We start from the raw sequence: 21,937 nt of genomic DNA on the forward strand, positions 1-21,937 counted from the left end.
TTGCAGTGGAAGTGTGTAAGACAATATTGAAAAGTGGCTTTGATTTCCTAGTTACAAGTGTGCATATCCTGGCTCCTTATTTTAGACAAACTGTATGTAAAGAAATTCTGGAAAAAAGCAAATGGAAAGACAGATGATATGGCAAGCATATTCTATAATTCTGTTCGTATGCCAACTCCAAGCAAGGAAAAGCAAAGAAAAATAAAGTGTCCTCTCTGTGTGTTATGAGAAAACAAAGGCTCAGGCTTTTGTTGATGTTTAGCAAAGTTTATTTGCAGGAGGAATAAGTGCAATGATAGTGTGAAGTTTTGCTTTAGTACAATAATTATGTTTGTCATCCTTTTTTTCCTGTAAATGTGGCTTTAGGGATCAAGTTTCCTGGCAGAAACACTGTGACTGTAGCGTCAGTTCTCTAGAAGGTTTATATAAGTAAATCAGAGAAAGCAACAAAGAGCTATTAGTGCTATGGTATATTTAAAAAGTCAGCTTGATGCTTTAATTCCTCGGTATCAATCAGACAGTTTGGCCTCAAACAACAGTCTTCTGGGGTTAGAGATTACACAGAGATGGATAGCAATTTTCAGAGTTGCAGCAAGTGCATTTATGTTTGTGCATTGCTAAGATGCTGGAAAATGCGATGTGTGTTGAATAGATTATTTTTCTTTTAAGAAGATTTTATCCAAATGTTAGCAGTGATTTGGGGTAAGTTCTCATCAGGTAAAAAATGCGAAAGTTGGGAAGTAAAATAGGTTTACTGAGTAGTAGAGCAATAAACTTGCTGAAAAATTGCATCTACATTTCTTTGTTCCATCAAATAGTGCTATAAATGTTATTTGTATATGGTATTTTTTGGTTTCTGCATCCAAAAAGCAATTTTTTTGTTTGTGCATATACTATACCTGAGGGTGCTGTTGTGTCACTAAGGCATTTCATGTGTGGTGTTAACCTACTGGTTGTAAGACTATAAAATGCATATTCTGAGGAGAGCTTGCAATTTATAAAAACTTCGAACTTATTCTCCTTTGTGTGCACTATAAAGACATGACCACAATTTCAGATGAAGAACAGAAACTTGCTTTCAGGCCATGAATATAGAAATACTTCCCTGTAATAACTATGGGTCAACTTTTGCAGGTCTATGACCTGTGCACTCTTACTGATGTCATCTGCATTTTGATTTATTCATTAATGAGTAGAAAGTTTGAATGGCATGGCAGAAATAACCAAGATACTGAATTATTGATGCCTTTATATTCATGCTACTGGATGAATTTATTATTGTCTATTCTGCACTGTCCAATTATGTTCTTTGCACAATGAGTTCAGACCCAAAGCAGAATGAGCATGTTGCTTTACAGTTCTGAAGTACAGACACAGTGCTCTGAAAGAGGCCATTTCACCTGACCTCCTTCTCTGGCCCTTTGATGCTCTTCCCCCCAGTTTACTATGGCAGTTCATTATATATGAGCCAATTATACATGGACAGCAGAGAAGCTGATCACCTCTGCAGTATGAGCGTCTTGCTTGGGGCCTATACAGGCTGTAATGTGTTATATTCCAGGCATTTGGTAGGTACGTGTGTTTACACAGCGTTATGTCTACATGTCGTTTTGAATGCTGAATGTGAAGAGGCACAACTTGGTCATGCCATTACACAATTGGCTTCTCCTCCATCAAATATATAAACATTTCTCTCTCCACTGTCATTCTCTTAGTTATGTTGGTAGGGATCATAGCTCTGGACTGCACATAACCAACAAAACTGGAATACTTACTGGTGATCCACAGGATAAGTGTTTCTGGTTGAAGACAACTCCGGTGGTAAAATCACACATGAGCTGCACTGCTTTGGTTGCCAGGCTCTTCACAGTATGATGACTTCTTACAGCATCTCGCTTGGTGTTGTCATGGGGCTTCTTGGGAGGGAAAAAACAAACAAACAAAGCCCACAAACAAAAAAACTCCACAAAAAATCCCCAACTCAGCACTTTAAAAAGAGAGGTTTTTAATGGCAAGCTACCCAGAGTTTTAGTCCAAGTTTGAAGACCCAGGGGAGGTCCCTACACAGCTAGCTAGGCAGGAGGTCTCTCACCAAGAATCCTCACTTGGCATCAGGTTTAGAAAGGGCTGGGGTCAGTGAGTTGCAAATGATAGCAAGGGAGACCTTGGGCAATGTACCTCGGTTCTCCAGTCCAAGCTGGGGTTGTGTGGTGGTGCAAATGCATGTGGACTGCACATGTCTCACTGCACAGTATCTAGGTGCCAATTTTGCTGAAACTGTGGACTTTCACCTTGCAATTGATGTCCTTTTGGGCAGGCAGCAGTGAAGCTGTAGCATAATGAATGTGACATTCATTGCCACAAGACACTAGTGTCAGACACTTTTCTGCACAAATTATGGAGCTAAACAGAATTATACCAAAAAGATATGCAGACAAACCTGTCTTTAAACTGGTTTTTTTTTTTTTTTTTTTTTGTACTTTGTGGTGTTTGTATGTCTGAAGCATTATTGTTTGTAGTGTGTGAATGAGAAGACATTTCACTAGCTATCATATCTGATGGCTCAGGACTAGAGAAATCTTAGCCTGACATTGCTCCCTAGGTTGAAACTGGCTTTAAGGTTATGCAGATATATTTTGACACTGGATGAGAAGATGGTGGCCCTTATCAGATGGCTAATTAAAGCACAGAAAAAGAGTGAGAGTCTCAGAATGGTGTGGAAGGACCTAGTTATTGCATTTCAGTGCACATGGCTGTTCTTTCTCCTCTTAAGGTCTCCTCCTACTTCCAAATTAGCACAAAGTAGTATTAAACTTGTCTTCAGATATAAAAGGGAAGTTGCTTGTTGGAGAGAACCTGGTGAAAATACAATTTTCCCTATGTGAAAAATTGAGGTAGTCAAAGTGGGAGAAAGCAGGGGTGCCATGCTGTCAGGATGGCGCATGGGGGAATTGCTGCTGGAACCTGGCACACTCACAGAGTAGGTTAGTTCAGTGTTTTCCAGGATAGGGGACAGGGAAGGTTTGAATGATTTAGATCTAGTCTTAAATCCTGACATCTGTGGTTGAGGAGTCTGATGCCTGCAGTCTTGTCAATGGACTCTGGAGTTAGTGAAGGGGCATATTTTTTCCTGTGAATCTGCAGAAGCGTGGGATGTGGAACAGAAATTCTGTCCTTTCCTTTCTGGCAGGCTGCTCAGCTGCCTGGATATGTTTTTTCCCCCTTCAGCTGACATTTTTTTGTTTAAATTAGGGTTGTAAAAGTCCAGGGAATACGTGCAGGCTCTCTGCATTGGAAACTTTTTCTCTGTTGCTTCAGAACTACTGCAGACCTACCCTGCAATGAGAGTTAATTTGTGATCTGGTTTTCTTTATTAGTTCAACACTGATCTGGAAGAGAGAAAGTGAGAGGAGATTCTGTAATTCATGACATGCTTGACATCCATTGATCTTTAGGTTATTTTGTATCCTTAACTGACGATGTCACCCTTGGAGACTGGGTGGCATCTGTGGTACTTTGGGTGTTGCCTCGCTTTTGGGTATGAGAGCTGCAGGAGGGCGGACCTATCCATTTCAAACTATAGCTTGTCATAGGTGAGTTCTCCGCTGCACCTGGATAGGTATAGTAACCAACACTGTCTTGTAGTTTTTGTTGGCCAAACATTTTTGAAAGATTATATCTGGAATTATTTTGCTCTTGAAGCTAAAATGACACACTTTCTTACCTTATCTGTTTCAGCATTCCCTCTATTTTAGGTCAGATGGTTCATCTCTGCATTTCTGCTTCTACATTTCCATTGCTTCAGTTTAGACTTTTGGAGGCATTACAGTCTGTGTAGAATTGGCAAATGCTATTTCTAGCAATGTACTCCTTCCTGCCTGCCTCCCTTCCTTTCCCCTCCTCACCTTACTCAGTCCCAGGTGATTTCTTTCTTCTCATATTTACTACACTACAGCTTTTCAGGGAGTGAGCTGGAGGGTTTCACTCACTCTGCTGCTACAATGTGACTTCTCTTTAGCCCTGCGTTAGCTCAGAGGAAAGTCCTCATGATTTTTCATGCTGTTTTAAGGTACACCCAGGTATCTGCAACAACCCTTGCAGGCAAAGCATGTTGGGAGATGTCCTGGACCAGCATGTTTGCTGACTATTTCAGGTACTATGTCAGCAGTTATTGCTACTCATTTTTAGCAGCAGGTCCCAGCACAGAGGGTGACATGGTTGCTTTTATTCTTGCTCTGACCTTTTCCCACCAAGGTGTACCTTCAGCCACCAGGAACAGCTCTCCACCTCAGTGTGTACCAACACAAGGACAGCAGTTGTTTCTGTGTACGGTGATTAGAAACTGGGTTCAACCTAATTCCACCTCCATATGTCTGTTGGGTGCAGCTGGTGTGTATGGAGAGGCTGTTGCAAGTGTTGTAGTTAACTATAGCTTAACAGATTACCCCTTGCCACCTATGCTGAAAAATCTGGTTAGAAATGTGCTTTTAACCAGTGGTGAAGAAAATATAATTCCATTAAGAATGATGAACGTCAAAGTGTTTAATATTTTAAAGTGCCATCTATGATGCCACTGTGTTAACAGATTTATGTTAAAAGATGATGTATGCATTTAAATTTTAAAAGAAGCATTTGAAAATGAAGTCATTTGTCATTACTACTGACACAGAACTCTCTGATTGGGATTTTTAAATTCTGAAGTTAAAGAGGGCTATTACGATCATGTAATACACCTCTGCATGTGAATAGTCCATAAAGGCCTTCATTAACCCTGCACTGAATTGACAGCTTCTGATAGAGTTTTACCTTTTTTTGCTTGCTTGAGAGACTTGAACCTTTCAAAATCATCTCCTCTCCAATTAAAAGAAAATAGGAAAGCAAGGAGCATTTCCTCCAAAGAAAAAGGTAATTATAGCAAAAAACCTAACAGGCTTCCAGGACTGGAAGCTGTAACTTCAAGAAAGAGGCAGGGTTATTTTATCAGTGAAGATTATTATCCACTGGAAAAATTTGCTGAGGGTTATGGTGGCTTCCCTGTCATCAAGACCAGGTTCCTGTGTGGAGGTTGTGCCACTGCCTGTGTATGTCCCACAGATACGGTGGTGTGTCAGGAGCCTGTGGAAAAGCTTCAGCGGGGAACTGGCCCTCACAGGTCTTGTTGAAGCTCTGAGCGGCACATCCTGGAAGGTGATGTTGAGTGGGCATAGCCATACTCTTAATTACTGCTAAACTGCATACTGATTGTTGTCACTTGATAGCTACAGATTTTAGCTAATTAAAGAGATTTGGTTGTGTTTTTTTTTTTTTTAATCTGCTGAAGTTTCTGGACATCTGTTTAGCTTCAAGTATAGACTCATTGGAGAAAAACCCAGGCAAAACTTTGCATTGTGTCACTAAGGGATGACCTAAAAATAATAAATTCAGGGCATTCTCTCAGGATATAGCAATCATATCCTGTTGCCTGGCAATATCTTCACCACTGAATACAGAGCTGGGAGTTTATTTTATGATGCTGTGCAGAAAAATGTGTTTACAGTTTTCCACTGTGATTCCCCCAAGAGGAAGAACCCATGGCTCATACAGAGAGAGCAAATGTTAATGACACCTTCAATTCATCTTGGCAAATTTATGACCAAGTTTCTGTTCCTCTTTCTATATTTCCATAAATACTTACTGAAACATACCCTTGTGTTTTCTCAAATGCATTCCACTTATTTTTAGTGGGAATTAGCCTGAACTTATTCTAAATAGCTTATTATAGCATAATTTAAATTTTAGTTTATTCTTAAGTACTCTTTTAAATAATCCTGTCTTCAAAAGGCCTGCAAAGTTCTTTTCCCTTTTCTTCAAGGGGGACTACAAGTCTTTCTGAGGTATCTCTAGATGACATTTTATTACCCATACAGTATGTGTGATTTGGTTTAAAGGGAACCTTATACACTTGCGATGATCTGTTCTTGATAGAAGAAAATGAAAACCCTAGTTCCATCATAGATTTCAGGCAAGTAAGCTGCTGCATACTCCCCTGAACAACAGTATTTACCATCACTCATAGGACTGGGACATTTTTGTGATTGTATTAGCCTCTCAGCAATAAGAAGGACAAGTGAAATGTCTTTGTTCTCCTGGAATATACTGATATGAGGAGGGCAGAAACCTTCATGGGTTCTTGGGCTGGGATAATTTTTTTCTTGTGACCTGGAATACACCCAGCATATGCCTTCAATCTGCATTTATTGGAGACTACATTAACACTGGAAATAGACCTGTATGAACTGACCCCATGAAGAAGATCATGAAATAAATCACGCAGAGCCATTCTGATAACAGCCACGGTGGACCTATTACACATTTAGAAAACAAATGCATGCTAAAATCAACAGTTTCAAATAGTTTGAGTTTCTTCTTACCATTGGTATTTTAACATTTGGTCAATCCCTCTGATAACAGTAAATCCCCAAATCTCCTTTTATGGTAAATTCTGTTAGAGTAGGTCCTTCTGTTGATGGGAGAGCTAATCAAAATTAGGCTTAGCTGGTGATGAGCTCAACTGAGCGAGTGAGATTTTGTTCTTGTTTTTCTTTTGTTTACATGGTAACTGTCTCTTTCCTTTTCCCTTACAAATAAATGTCATGTAACATGGATGAGATGTGCAGCCTTTTATTTGCCAGAAGGAGTTGCTAATAATTGAATCACTTGAACGCTGAAATTTGGAGGCAAGACTTTTCAACGGAAAAAATATTAATATGCTACAGGATGAACTTTGTGGCGTGTCAAGACCACCCTGTCACACGTACCTCCTAAAAACAATGAATTATTTTGTTCTTATAGGAAAGAAGACGAAGGTGTCCAAATAATGAGAATTCATTGCTCGAGTCACAGATTTTTTTTCACTATCTCAATGGATTTGAACATAACCTCAGCAGCAGTTTCTTTTCATAGTGGAGTAAAATACTTCAGACATCAAACTGATCCTAAGTTAGTCCATCTAATACTTTTGGAAGAGAACAGATTTTTAACTAATCCTCGAACATGCAAACCCAAAATACTTTTCATTTGTTTTCATAGCAGCTAATTGCACAATGTGATTTAGCTTGCATGCAGAGAGCTGGAAAGAATAAACAAGTTAATAAGGTGCTATGGGACTTGCCTTTATGGTGTGCATGTAAAGACTTGTTAAGGACAGAGGCTTAAACTAAACTGATAGATAAAAGCTTCTAGAGGGTGTTTGCAACATCCAGCTCAAGCGTCCAGTGCACAGGGAGCCTTTCCCTTCTCACTGATTGCACACAGTTGCAGGAGACTGTAATGCAAACCACTGCTTGTTTTTTTCATCCTTTGTCTCATCTACCTGTGCCAGAACCCATCCTTCCTTGTCACAGTTGCTTTCTGTATAAATAGTACCTCTTAAAGAGTGTAACAATCGTGGTTGAAAAATTAGTTTTGTAAGATCAAGTTTCAACAGACTGGTATAGTTCTATCATTTTGAATTTGGATATTAACATTGTTGAATCAATAGAATTCCCCTTGCAATGGTTGTATTTTTGCATGTGTGTATATACATGTATGTATGTATGTACCTGAAGGTTTCTGTTTATATATACACGTGCATATGTTTGTGTGTGAATATAAGCATATATGTATATAAAATCATAGGGTCATTATGGTCGGAGGAGACCTTCAGGATCGAGTCCAACCAAAATACATATATATAATGGCAGAGACGTGATAAGAAAAAACCCTGAGCAAAACATTGATCTGCATTTACTATTCAGACTGATAGAATGTAGAAGAGAAAAGACAGAAGAGGACCTAAAAGTAAATTAGATTAAAAAGACCTTTGTGCTTGGATAATCATCAGTGCTGTTTGTAGGAATGCAGAAAATATTTTCTAAGTGGATATTGACTTATGTGCATAACCCTTGCCCTTTTGGGAAAGCAGCCCTCCAAAATTTATTTTTAGACAACTCTAGATAGAAAATCAGCCCATTTAATTAGGGACTGGGTAGTTGCATAATGTGGGCACATGACAGTTCAAAATTCAGATATTTGCTTTAAAAAAAAGAAGATAGACCTTCCATTTTTGTATTTGGCACAGCAAGAGGAAAGGTAATACCACTATTGTTGGAATTTGCCTTTGCCTCCTTTTAATCATATCTCCCTTGTAGAGTGTTTCAGCAGCATCTTAAAGGCAAAAATGTTCTGACTGTTCTCCAAGGCCCAGAGAATTACACAGACTCCATTTTTCCAGGTCTACCTTACCCTTGTGCCACATGAAACCCCAGGCAATTTGCTGAGGATTTGGCTGCTTTCTGTCACTCACTGCAGCTCTTCAGAGTGCAAAACTGCCTCAGCCATGCCATTTTTGATATGGAAATATTGCTTTAGTTGTGGACCACATTATATATTTTTTCTTATTGGACCCTTGTTATCATACAGATACACTTGTTACCATGAGGATACTTTTCTGTGTCCTTCCACAGCATGAGGTTTCTGTGTTGCTGGTAAGGAAACATACTTGCTACATCCTAGAGGAATCATCAAATTCCAGCACTGATATCAGGGTATTCAGTAGTTTTAAGAATATGATAGAAAAGGAATGATAGAAATTAATTAAAATGATAAAAAATGATGGAATATGTGTGCTGATATTTATAGTTGGCAATTGAATGATAAACTAATGTTAATCATGACAACAATCATGTTCTCAACATCCTTCAGTGATAGCATTGTCATTATTATAGCCATAAAGTGAAGGCCCTGTCATTTTCAGCAACAGATAATAAAGAAAATGCTCCTTGCTCCAGAACACTTGCAGTCCAAATGTCATAAAGGACAGGGTTATGTGCCTCTTTAACTAAAGCCAGATGTTTGATTTCAAGGAGGGAATTAAAATCTATTTTCACTAGGGAATTTTTCTCATGCAGAAGGTTAGCATGGGAGAAAAGCATGCAGGAAGTTTCCCTACTGGCGTTTGTGCTAATTAAGGGTACAGAACAGATTTGGTAAATAACCCACTGTTTTCACAAGGCAATAAACATTTTGAAAAGCATCTTTAAATATCAAGCCTCAATATCTGGCAAAATGTGATTTTTTTTTTTTTTTTTTTTTTTTTTTTTTAGTTAAATTGAGATAATTTTGGCTGGGGTTTTTGTGGTCTGAAAACTGGAAGGAGAGAAAAATCAAGAAAATTATTTTTCTTCTATTTTACAGTGCATGACCACGTATTTCTCTTCACCTGAGAATGCCAAAACCTGGTGTGAAGTCTCTTTGTGCTCCAAACATCGAACTTCCTTGCCAGACATCTCTCCTTTTCGTGATGAGGTTTGCAGAAGTGGTGATCGATTTTTTTCTTTTATGGATCACCAAGCCGGTGATGCAATATAAACTTTATTCCAAACTAAGCATTTAGATTTCTAGCCCCCTGTTCAGCACTACGGTATTGTAGAGAAACTGCCAATGTTTGTGGCAGCAGTGGATGCTGTTAGGAGGTAGGAATTTTTTTTCCTGGTTACCTGGCAAAGCAGATTGTGCTATCTCACTGAGGCAGGGACTGCGTGTAGGAGAGGGTGTAGAAAAAACAGCAGTTTTCCTGGCATCAAAAGTGGAAATATCAGTGCTGAGAGACTCGGCTGAGATGGAGCACTGTTCTTCCCCAGTATAATGTAGAACACACGCTCTGAGAATGGAGGCTTCCTTCTGGCTGCACAGTACTGGAAAGTGCCCCCCTTATGAGAGTCCCATGGGCTAATATTAGAATTCCACTCTTCCATTACTTAATTCACAGGTACTGATGGAATAGATCATGCAAGTGTGCTGGAAAACACTGTGCAAACTGGAGCTTTACTCTCCTTTCTTTGAGCAAAATCTTGAACTCAACAGATGCTTCAGATGGCAGAAGTCACTTGGTGGGTGAAACCATGGTGAATGTGTATGTGTGGAAATGCAGAGTCAGAGCAGGATGCTAATAGCCTCCTGCTGAGTAATTCAGAGGGTGGTTTAGCCCTGTAATGCCTTCTGGGCAAGTCTGGATGTTTGTTCAGACTTGGCTTGGTTGTGATAGACACCTGGTGCAGGGGTTCTTGCAGGTTTTTTGTACTCTTTATTTGGGGGAAGGGTATGAACAAGGGTGTGGAAAACCTATAGATGCCTTGATTTTCATCACACTGGCATTTTAGTATCAATCTAAAATCAGAAGTAATTTCAAATCAACAGTAACACATGACAGCAGGCTAGGATTTTCTTAGGAAAAAAAAAAAGAAGAAGAAAAAAGAAAAGCATTTCCTCACTGTGTGAAGTGAGATCTCTGAAACAACCAGTGAATTTTTCTGCTTGTTCAGACTCCCTCAGAGGCACAGATTTGGGTTCATAACTTGTCTGGTCAGTACATTTTGGCAGACAGATTGAAAAATTTTATTCTTTTTCTTGCAGCTCAAGCTTCCTTTTACCCCAAACTTCCACTCCATATTGTTTTTGATCATTTGGTGTTTTAGTCATTTGGTGGTTTTCCACCCACTTAAAAAGCTGCCTGCCTCCTTTGTACTTAGTAATACAGTGCTTGTCTGGGATGATCACAATTACAGGTATTAACAGGATGAAAAGAAGCAGCAATACACCTCCCCAAAACAACTTACTGCATTCCTTCTTCTAAACAAATCTGTTCAAGTGTTTGTACCTTCTAACCAGGTCAAAATGTGCTGTTTTTTTGCAAACCTCTCCTGAACTCATTACTTGGTATTCACACAGGAAAAGTGGGGTGCCATCACTCACCCTGTCTGTATAGTAGCTTCTCCTAGTCCAGTTTTTCTGCTTTGAAAAGTTCCTCTCCCTTCGTGAGCTTCTCTGCTTTTAACTGAGTTGTCTCAGGAGCACATGTAAACAATTTTCCTTTAGGTCCCTCAAAGTGAGAAGCTTCCTATAAACATTCAAATCTAGTGCATCAATAAAAGATCTTGCACAAACTGTGAAACATTTTCTAGAGTTTGGGCTATAGATTACTTTCTTCAAACCTTTAGAAAAACCTCCCATCAGAAATGTGCATTTGGGTCTGTTTGTATATCTCTCTATTTGCTGGAAGTAAGGGTGAAATCTTATGTTGACCAACAGTGAAAAGCAGATTGTATAGTTTGGTTGGTTTATTTTGCACTCCAAATCTGCTTAAGAGAGGCAGGTTTTGCACGTGTGTGCAAGAGATGGATTCACAGGGAGAATTCCCAGTTGCCTGCACAGTCCTCTGTCCTTCCTATCCATATCCTGGCTGCATGTTGGATGGGTTTAGGTGGGCTAAGAAATGGGAAGTCATCCATCTTCCAAGAGGAGCAGCACATGCCTTCAGTCAAAAATGGGTTACAGCCAGTGGTGCTGGCACAAACCAGTGAAGCCTGGCCCCATCTGTGGGCTGGTCACTGGTGTCTGCAAGATGATGTAGTTCTTGAGTCCCAGGTTAACAAGGAGGTGTGAGGTGGGTGTTGGTGCTCTGTTCTGGGTCCTTTGTGGCAGGGAGCCAATGGTCCAGCCAGTGAGACAGCGAGGAGGGGCTCTGGTCCCATCATCAAGTGCTGATACAAGTCAGACACGATGCTCTTTGCTGAATGGGACCGTCAGGTGGACTTGACCCGTGTACCCCATGAGGGGGATGCTGAGCAGGAGACCCTCTGACTTTTCATCCAAGTAGGCCTTCATAGCAAAGGGCAAAACCCGCCACCCAGAGTGCTTTCTTTCAAGAATGCCTGTTTTCAGAGTTAAAAACAAGAAGCATGCTTACAAAATGTCTTAGATGGGATTTACTTCCCTGCAGCACTGCTAAATCATGTATGAGGTGTGATCATCAGTCTCATCTGGTACCAAACTCGGTGTTGGGATGGGGACCAGGCCATCAAAGCACTGGAGCAAACAAGAGCTTCTCTGTGCTGAGATTGCACAACCGGTGCTCAGTCAGAGGAGCAAGGCCAGGCAGAGGTTCAGCGTGACCTCCGCCTGACTCATATTTTTTCCTTCTGTTACCAATAAGAACTTTTTCCTCATGAGTCACTTTAAAACAGTTCATGCATGTTCAGGGAAAAAACAAAACCCAAAGGTTTTCCTGAGGAACAGTTTCTTGGTGAGACAGAACAAATCACTGCATACAGTCAGGCACTGTTCTGCCTGTGTAATTGAGCTACGTAGCTCTTAGGGCTGTAAGTGAACAGTTTTTTACTGTCATTTGTGTATGTCCCTTCAACTTCAATGCGTTTTTTTCTGAAACATATCAGCAAAATAAGCAGTGTTACTATTCTACTCTTCAGATGTGCATCTCAAGCTCATGGAAAAAAGGACCCCCTTCAAAAAATTGTCCATCCTAGTAGAGGCCTAGCATACGCTGGCAAAACAGTGCTTTTTCTGTTCTCCTTTTTTCTCAGTTAATATAAGCAAAAGTGTATTTATAGTATTGTAGCTGTAGCTTTCATGAGGTCTGAAATACTAGGCTTTCTTCCCCTACCATGATTTCATTGCAGTGGCAGATTTGACCTGTGTGACTTGCTTGTGGCTGCACAAGAGGTCACTGGCAGGAGCAGGGAAGTCCCTAGAATCATGGACTAGCATTTTAACTCTGATAGCTGAGTAGTTGAAGTTTCTGAGAAGTTCAGTTCTCTGTAGGGAGTAGACATTAAGGTGTCCATTATATGTATTCCTTTTTCAGAAGCTGGAATAAGTTTGTATCTTGATGGCAGAAGTTAGTTATTTTGTTTTGTCTTCAGCTGCAAAAAGATTACTTCTGGCTAAGTCAGTGTCATGGTTTAACCCGAGCTAGCAATATAACCACGACAGCTGCTCGCTCACTCCCCCTGCCCCCCCCAAACAGGAGAGAGAATTGAAAGGGAAGGGAGAAACTGGGATTAAGATAAACACAGTTTAATAAAATAACAAAATACTAATACACTACTAGTAAACATATATATAAAATAGAAATAGAATATAAAATAAAAGATAATCAATGCAGTTCCTCACAAACTCTGTCCACACTGAGCAGCCAGACCCAGACAGCAACACCTGGTCCCAAAGCTGATGCCAGAGAGAGAAGAGAGAAAAAGGCAGAAAGACCCCGAGGCCTCTGCAAAATGGCAGGGTGGAAAAAAAAAAAAAAAAAAAAGCTGAAATAATGAAAGTCCCAAACAGAACTGCCCTGAACCATCCTGGCTCTGACAAATAGAGGAGAGAACGTGAGAGAGAGTGGAAGCTCCCGACTCTCCTTAAAAATTAAACATGACACTAATGGGATGGAATACTCTTATTGATCAGTCTGGATGTCAGTCAAGCTTTGCCCCATCCATGCCCCCCTTCCTCACTGCCTCACACCTGTGGGCAGAGCTCAGAGTGTCCTTGGCTCTCAGACCAGAACAATTAAAAACATTAACTCTGTGCTGGGGTGTTATCTTCTTGTTCTTAAATTAGGTCCAAATAATGACCATGCTGGCTATGAAAAAGAAAGGTTTCTAACTACATGAAGAAAATAAACTCATTCTCAGTCAAACCAGCACAGTCAGCCAGTTCCTCTCTTCTAAAATCTTCTGGCCTTGCTGACCGATTTAAGCCAGTTTTGACAGATCAGCTTCAGGCTCAAAGACAATTAAGTTTCTACAGGCTTTGCAAAGATCAGGAGTGGAAAAGAGGAAAAAACTGTAGCAATGCCTGAGCTTGAGCTCAGGCCTTACTAAACATCTGAAATGTCACAGCAGGGGCAGTTTTTAAGACTCCCCTGATGGCGAGACAAAATTCCCTGAGAGTCACAGCCATCAGGGAATGCTGTTGTGGAGCAGAAATCAGGTCTCATCTGAACTTCTTGTTGCCTTCTTTGACAGCTTGCAACATGGTTTTGCCTTTGTGTTCCTGACTCAGACCAGTTTATTTACACTGTGAGATCCATAAGACTGGTGGCACCTCCATCCATTTGAAGTCTTCTGAGGCCACAGTCTGGGATTTCTCAGACTGGCAAGCTGTAATCGGATTGAAATGGTGAGTCTGGAAGAAAGATCTGGGATAAATTTACTGACAGCTGATTCTGAGAAGTCAGAGTAAACGATTTAATGGTTCTCGAGCTTTAGGTCCTGTACATCTACGGGATGCCCAAAGGCACAGTCCTGTTTCCTGCATGCAGACCAGTCTGTCTTGCAACATCATGACCATTTTGGGCATCTGAAATAGTCAGTACTTCACAGACAAAATATCGCAAAGCAATTAGAAATGTTCCAACAACTGACCTTTCTGTGTCAAACTCTTAGCCTAAAGAAAATCGGGATCCTTTAAGTGACTAATTAAATCAAAAGTTAATCTGTCTAAAGAAATAAATGCCTAAAAATTGTGATGAGAAAGCCTGTGGTCAGCTGCAATATCCCAATCACTGATAGTACAGTCTAGGAGAGTCAAATCTGATCTCTAAAAATCTGTTTCTGGATCCTGTAAAATTATTAATTAATCAGTTTTGACATGGCTTTTATTGGCACAGCACTTTTTGTAAGTTGCGTACTTTAAATCAATTCAGACATTACAAATGTAACTGCAGAAAATATAAACAACAGAGCAGGAGAACTGATCAGCTCCAGATGACTGGGGCAGGAGGACTGTGAGGAGCTCCTTCCAGATTGCACTCCAGCTCGCTACCAGCACCACACAGCCAGCGCTTTTATTCCACAAAATGTCTCCTTCTCCGTTCCTCTCCATTGACCTTCCTCACCACCAAAGCAAAAGCCAATTTTGCACCTGGGTCCTAAGACAGCAGCACCTGGTTGAAAAGAACAGGGAAAAAAGACCCAAACTTTTTCTATTAAATACACCAATGGTTATTAGAAATACAATTTTGTGTAATTAGCCATGCACATGCAGGTGGTCAGTTTTCCAAAACAATCAATCTGTTTAGGTTCCCTGCAGAATCTGTATTGACTTGTGCTGAGTAAGCACAACTCATTACAGCAACTGCTGGAATATGAAGAAAGAGCACATGCTGCTGCCTGGGATGCATCATCTTAAACTTACTGCAGTTAACACAGTGCAAGAATATGTCTGAAAGATGTGGAAATGGTTATACAGGACGTAGGGTGCATACTTAGTTGTCTGGGTGGCCTCTTGCAATCTCTGTATTGCTACAAAGCTAAGTTGCTCTGTGCCTAAATGCTTGTAACACTAAAGAAATAATGCAAATATGAACCCCAAAGAATTTGGAAATTACAAGGTAAATCCTGAAATACATGACTTTTGTATCTGTTTCTTATTTCAATTGAATGCCCACTGATTTACTTAGTTTTGATTGAAAAGGGGAGTCCGGCATATTCTGTATTTAGGAACCATTTCATTCTCTACTACAATAAAGCTGCAACTCACTGTTACCTCACCCTGAACATAAGCCTGCTCCAGCTGCCAGCCGTAAGACTGAGCTGTAAATATGCAAAGTTTTATCCATGTTTTGTAACAGTCCTAAAGATGAGCTGGTATACCTAAGTCTTTTAGAACAGGGTTGTTAGTCCTTTACTGCAATTTGGAGGATTGTACTTCAGTCATTGAAGTCCCCAGTGGTGAAGATGATGACATTTGTTTTATAGCTAACTCTGGAAAGCAGCAGCTGTTTAAGACATACGGCAACCCAATCCAGCAATATAGGGTTGTAAACAAGAGACCCTAAATGCAATCCAGTTCAGCTGCCAGTCTGGAATTACCTACATCTGACTTTGGCCAGGACATACAATTCTTCAGAGGTACTAAGTAATTTTTGAGGACTAAAGATCTTTTTTGTGAGTGCTAGCTGGAAAATTTAGATCAAGTTATTTTTTCCAGAAAATTTAGATTGATGAAAAAAAAAATAATAGACCATGCAAATTGAACTTCACTGATTCAAGTCCTGTTTTTTCTTTTTTTTTCTTTTTATTCCCCCCATTTTTTCTTTTTTACTCTTTTGTTTTTCTCTCTTTTTTTTTTTTTTAATTTTTTCCTCTTCTTATTTCTTTTTCCTTTTTTCCCCCCTTCTTTTTTATTTTTTTAAAATTTATTAGTGGAGTTTTTAAGTGAGATGGCATCCTCTGTACAACCTACAGTTAGGGTGTCCCTGTTGCCTCTCTGTGCTGATGTGGGATGTAAAATGTGCATGTGGGGGATACAACTTGAGTAGGCCTCTTGAGCGTGCAGGCAAAGATGTGCTGATGTACACATTCTCCTTACACATAGCAGAAATGTTTCCAAAACAATTTTGTTGTTGCTGAAATCCTCTCCTCTACCCATTTCCCCATTTTCTGCAAAAACATGTTTCAGTTGAAGTTTGGGCAAGCGTTATTTTTTTTTTTTTCCCCCCCCGATGAGTTTGTTGTTTTATTTTCCAAGCCAGAAGAACAATTCACAAGTGCCTCAGCACTACATGGAGCTACATGACTTTGTGCTTTGCCAGAGGGTCTGAACCATCCAGCAACTCCCCTGTTGGCCCCACATATTCTCCAGGGCACCAGCTCTCTTACCTTGTGAGCGCTAACACGGTGTTTGCCCGACTGTGTTTTACAGAAACGATATTCTGAACATACACAGATGAGAGTGTTTATGGTTCCACCTCCCTTACATCTGGCTCTTTCATCCACATGAAAGTGTCTACAATAATGCTGCATGTATTCAAGTGCTACTCTGAACACATTGCCTCAGCTCCAAGAACTGTACCTGGGATTTTTGATTTTTGAAGTGTCAGCTTCTCATAAAATAACATATTGTGTTTACTCCTTTTCTTTGCACGAGCCAAGTGATATTTCACTGAAGTTATTGTCCTGCGTTGTAAGGCTGCAGGCACGTCTATCTTGGGAACATGCCTTCATGATTTACACAGTGAAAAGAAAGGGATTTTGTTTTCTCAAATCTCCTGCTTTATGCCCTGCCTAATAAGGTTTCTGTTTGCCTGGCATTGCTCTGGTTTATCTGATGCTGAAATTGCAGTGAAATGAGCATGAGAGCATGTAGTGAAACAGCTTAAATTTGGGAAAAAACATTGACATAGACATTTGCTTTTGCTCTTAGTTTTTTGTTGTTTTTTTTTTTTTTTTTTAAGTACAGAATTAAAGATTTAAAAAATAATTGTCTCCTGATGTATGGACAAAAATGAAATTAAAGATGCATATACCTACCATTTGAGGTATGTAAATCTGGCTCCTAGCTGTCAAATATTCAAGGTGCAAGAGGGAATGAACACTCAGAAGGATAAATGTGGACTAAATCATCAATTTTGAAATGCCTTTTTCTCAAAATGAGGTGTGTGTGGGGGTGGGGTGCAAACTGAGCAGGCAGAAGAGGCAGGTTCTCTGGGGAGGGCGTGAAGGAGAGAGAACTGGCAAAATTCCCACTGGAGCCTCTTTGTTTCTGTTGTCAGTAGTTATCACCCACCTGCAAAAGGTAAAAGAACGAAGCACCTTTTTCCCTAATCCAAAAGCTACATGTAAAGACGATTGAGCTCTGCCACCTTGGAAACGAAGCAATTAAGGGCTCATTCTGGATGGGTGATACAATGGCCAGGATCGCTCTTATTTCTGCTCTCATCTTCTGGGCAGCCACACAGCAGGGAAGGGGAAATGAAATTACAGGTGAGTGAGGCAAGCCTGGTGAGAAGACCACAACTGTTATGCAGGACAGCTTAGCTTGGGAGTGGGTTATCTCTTTATTTGACATAAATTGGCCAAGGTGGCCAAGCTGAAGAACTGATAACATCTCAGTGACCATTGAAGAATCCTCTGTTGATAATTAAACAAAATCTAACCGAGTCAAAATACAACCTTTGTCCCCAACTCTTCATGCCCAGGCATAAGCGTTGTCATTTAATTTGTGCCAGAAATGAATGAGTAGGATTCCTGCTTGGTGTTCAGTATTGTGCAATTTTTTTTTCTGAAAATTGTCTTTAAAATAAACTTTTGGAGGAAATTATGTAGTAATGTACCTGTCAAATTCCTAGAGACGCATAAAATGAGGCTGTAGAATACATGTTTAACTTTCATCTATGGTATGGGCTGTAATTTGGCAAAACCTAACCCAATTTCTAGGTTGTGACTGCTAAATTAAATCCTAATTTGCTCTTAATTTCTGGTTTGATTTATCTACATGAGAAAAAAACTTAATTTTTTGGTGGCTTTTTGCTGCAATTTTACTTAAGTGGTTTTGCAAGTCTCAGTAAAAATACAAACCGTGCTTTTTAAAGCCTTGCAGATTTTCCTGTTATTCTGTCAAAGTAATATTTAAAAAAGAGGCTGCTATAGATGGGGGTCAGCAGAACCACTATTCTACTGCCATTTAAAGTCACTAGTGCTGACTTCAAAAAGGATTTGGAATACCCAGAAAGATCTGGCTCTTAATCCATTTTTCCTCAAGTTTTGGAACCTTTGCCTTTTAAAGCTGAGTTTCAATCTGCCCTCTGTGAACCTGTTCCAACAGATGACTGTTAGTGTTATGTCAGGACAAGAAAGGGGCTTGGTTTTGCTCTTGTTCTCTATCAAATAAACATTTTGCAGATTCCAGATCACAGTGGCTTTTCTGGCACTTGAGCAGTGAAGTTTCCAGAATTGCAGCTAAGTCTGTGCCATAAACGCTATCGAGCATTTTTTATTGATGATTTTTTTTTGATCATGCTCTCAGATTGGATCTGGGTTTGACCTTGTATTCTAAGCACCCTGCTCCTAATGCAGCCTTCTCTTCCAGCCTTTCCTCTCAGTATTTATTTCTATTAATAAAGTATTTGCCTTAATTGCTTTTGCTCTTGCTTAACATAATCAAATTTACACTTTCCCTGACAGTGCTGAAAGCTAGTGGTTGCTAAGATAAAAACCTGAACTCCAGAGATGATAGGCGTAACGTAGCCCTACTAATGTCAGGTGACTGCCTTCCCCTGCTTTGCTATTGACTTCAGCTTTGTGTTGCTGGCAACAACAGCCAGTGCATTTTAATTCCATTCAATAGTGCCATAATCCCATAGATGAGGGTAATGGGAACAGAAAGCCAATTTGCTAAAGAGCCCAAATTGATCTAAGCCACATAGCGCAGCAGGAAACTGCTGTCAGCAAATAATTGAACTCCAGGAGTGTCAAAGCTTGTTTTAAACTGTTTGGAAGTGATGGATAATTGTAGTAATGATGGTGCCGCACCTTTCCCTGTCACCTTCAGGCTGACCTCCTCCAGCGAGGGTATCTTTTTGTGCCACCACAGCCATATCTCAAGCCTTCTCTTTTGGCTTTGGCAGCCTCATTCTATGCCTAGTATCAATGTTTAAGTATGAAATATGATTTCATATCTGCTCTGACAGCTGTAGCTTCTAATTATAAACTGTGTCTAATTCTATACAGTTTTATTCTCAGTTTCATACCTGTATTTATGTTGCACATTGCTGTAGAGCCTAAGCCAGCTCAGCTGACTTTGGAATTTTTAGCTTTCCAATGTTATGTCCTCGCTGCGGCTGCAGCTCTGCACGGACAACACGAATCTTCAGTGCTCTCCTTGCTCGGTTGTTTTCTTCCAGTGCCTGCTTTGCTCAAGCCATGTTGATATGTGAGCTCTGGAGAAATGGAGGGATCATAGTGATGAGAAGCTAGGCTGAACTTTTCTTCCTTATCTGCCCTACCCCCCCCATTATCATCTTATACTGTAACAGAACGATTCCTTAGTGTAATAGTTTCTTTTTCTTGTTTCCATCGGGAAAAAGCTGTCCTGCTGCTCTCAGGTTCCCTGATCACCAACAGGTGTTTGTACACTTTCTCTAGATAAAGGCTAGATCCAAAATGATTTAGGTACTCTTTCCATCCCACATGGGGTATTTAACCATTCAGGTCCCAAACTAATGAAAGTGAGGAAAGAAAAAAAGCTGGAACAAGGTGTGGTTTGTTTGTTTGTTGTCATTTTGTTTGTTTGTTTGTTTTTGTTTTTTCATGCCCACATGCCTAGAAGCATTGCTGGGGCAGGTATTCTCGGAGCACCCCTAACATGTGGCAAGGGAATGCTTTACAAAATGCAATGACAGCTACCTGTTTCTTGTAAGTCACTTGGTGCCTTATGTGAAGTGGTAACTGATCAAATGCATTGGTTAAAAAGCAGCTCTTGATCTCTGATTTCTGCTCCAGAACCCACGTTTGTTCCCTTTTCCCCTTTCCCCTCCCCTGGTCCTAAATCTAACCAGGGGAGGGAGGCCACCTTACTTGCTCTGTTCCGCCTAACCTTCAGTTCCCTCCTGCACAGCGACCTACATGCCATGGCTGGGTACAGGCTTTCTTGGTCCTGGTCAGACCTGTATGTCAGCCGTTGGGGTTCTCTCCTGGGTCAGTCAGGGTATGGGTTTCAGCCCCTCGGCTTGACACAGACTGGGTGTCTTCTTTCCTGCCCCTCATGACCATCCGCTTTCGCTCTCTTCTTAAGGACAAAGAACAGCCCTAGTGCTTTCTAGCGATGTGATGGACTCCCAGCTGCTGTCTCTGGAGGTAGCTTCAGGGACTGACCACAGAGATGCCCTGCTTGTGGCTGGGGAGGAGGATGAAGCAGGGAGTGGGATCTCCAGATATACCCTGTTTCTTGATATTTTCCTGCTGCCTTGCCCTAAGCAGCAGCATGAGCCCCCCTGGACCCTCCTGGAAGGTCTCTTGCTCTCATGTGCACCCTTTGCAGCACATCCCAGTGTCAAACTCTGCCTTTTGCCACACAATGAAGGCACAGATGGCTTAGGCAGAGCAGAGATGGACTCTCAGGGGCCTAATGCTCTCCCTGAGTCTGATCAGACATGAGTTATTTATAGCTAAGAGGGAAGGCTGAAGGTGGTCCATGGTCAGACCCAGCTATCCTCACCTTCCATCTGCTCTTCCAAAGTGCCCTTATCCACAGGGAGGTATCTGTGCCTCTGCTTGGGAGCTGCATCAAACAAATCCATTTGTCTTCATGGCCTTTGGAATGTCTAAGGTGGGGGATGTCTTTGAGACTGTTCTTATTGAAGCAGATTCAAAGATCAGGGCTGGCAGGAACACCTTCTGGGTGAGTTTGTTGAGTCAACTTGAAGAATGTGTTGTGGCCTATGGTATCTATTTCATGCTTTCTTCTGGACTGTCTATGCATTCCCAAAGAATCATCCTGTTCAAAACTTTTTTGCCAGTCCCATTCAAATTGCACATACAGTTTTTGTTTAGCTGGAGAGCTAAACATGCTGAAAGCATGTTATTCCTAAGAACCTGAAATTTTTTTTTGTTCTTGAATATTTTTTTACCTGTTTCTCCTTTTCAGGCATGAAATCAGCTGTACAAATAAGATAAGCTGTAAATATTTTAATTGTTTGCTTGTTGTATGTACTATGTTAGATGCAGTCTGTTGACTGGCCCTGGTCCGCTCAGAGCTCTCAGAAATAACAATCCTGCCATACTTGAATCCCTTCAGCTATTTCATATTTGTCCTTATTAAAGTTTCTTTTGCTTTGTCTAAAGGATGATATAGGCATTTTAATTCTGTCCCATTTGTTTCCCAAATGGGACATAGGGTGACTCAGCCCCTCTGGCTTCTACAGCATCTCATTAACAGACAGTCTGATGTCTGTGACATGATAATTGCTAAACTCCATCTGGTTTTGTTGCTGTTCTTGTTGTTTGGGTTTCTTTGTGGTGTCTTTTTTTTTTTTTTTTTTTTTCTCTCTGCTCCTACTCAAGTATTTCAGTTTTAAGTCATGCATGTAACAAGTTTGCTTCTCATCATGACTGGTTTCAGAACTCCAGAAACGGAGTCCCATTCCCAGACCTGGGTGAAATTACATAGTTAATGAACTTGTTCCTGACTTCTTTTATATTGAAGTCAATGAACCGTAGCAGCTCCCAAAGGGACTGGTCTAGTACGGTCTGCTACAAATGCAGACAGCCAACATAGGAGCGCCAGGAATACCTTTTGTGTCAGATACCTGAAAGTCCTTCCCAGTGATGCATGTGTGCCCAGT

At 40.6% G+C, this 21,937-nt stretch overlaps 1 protein-coding gene across 6 annotated transcripts in view; it reads left to right on the forward strand.

Moving 5' to 3' along the window:
* UMODL1 (uromodulin like 1) overlaps nt 1-21,937 on the forward strand; it is a 77,360-nt gene that overhangs the window by 4,678 nt on the left and 50,745 nt on the right. For 2 of the 6 annotated variants that reach the window (XM_065861329.2, XM_071811392.1), the window contains exons 2-3: nt 13,839-13,992; nt 17,372-17,579. The exons of 2 other annotated variants lie outside the window; for them this stretch is intronic. In XM_065861329.2, the coding sequence (XP_065717401.1) occupies nt 17,492-17,579 (88 nt within the window). In that variant the 5' untranslated portion in view covers nt 13,839-13,992; nt 17,372-17,491. Of the gene's footprint in view, nt 1-13,838; nt 13,993-17,253; nt 17,580-21,937 lie in introns of those variants that run through there. 2 more of the 6 variants (XM_065861356.2, XM_071811384.1) reach the window with 2 other exon arrangements.

Source organism: Patagioenas fasciata, chromosome 1 (assembly GCF_037038585.1).
Source record: "Patagioenas fasciata isolate bPatFas1 chromosome 1, bPatFas1.hap1, whole genome shotgun sequence".
NCBI lineage: Eukaryota > Metazoa > Chordata > Aves > Columbiformes > Columbidae > Patagioenas > Patagioenas fasciata.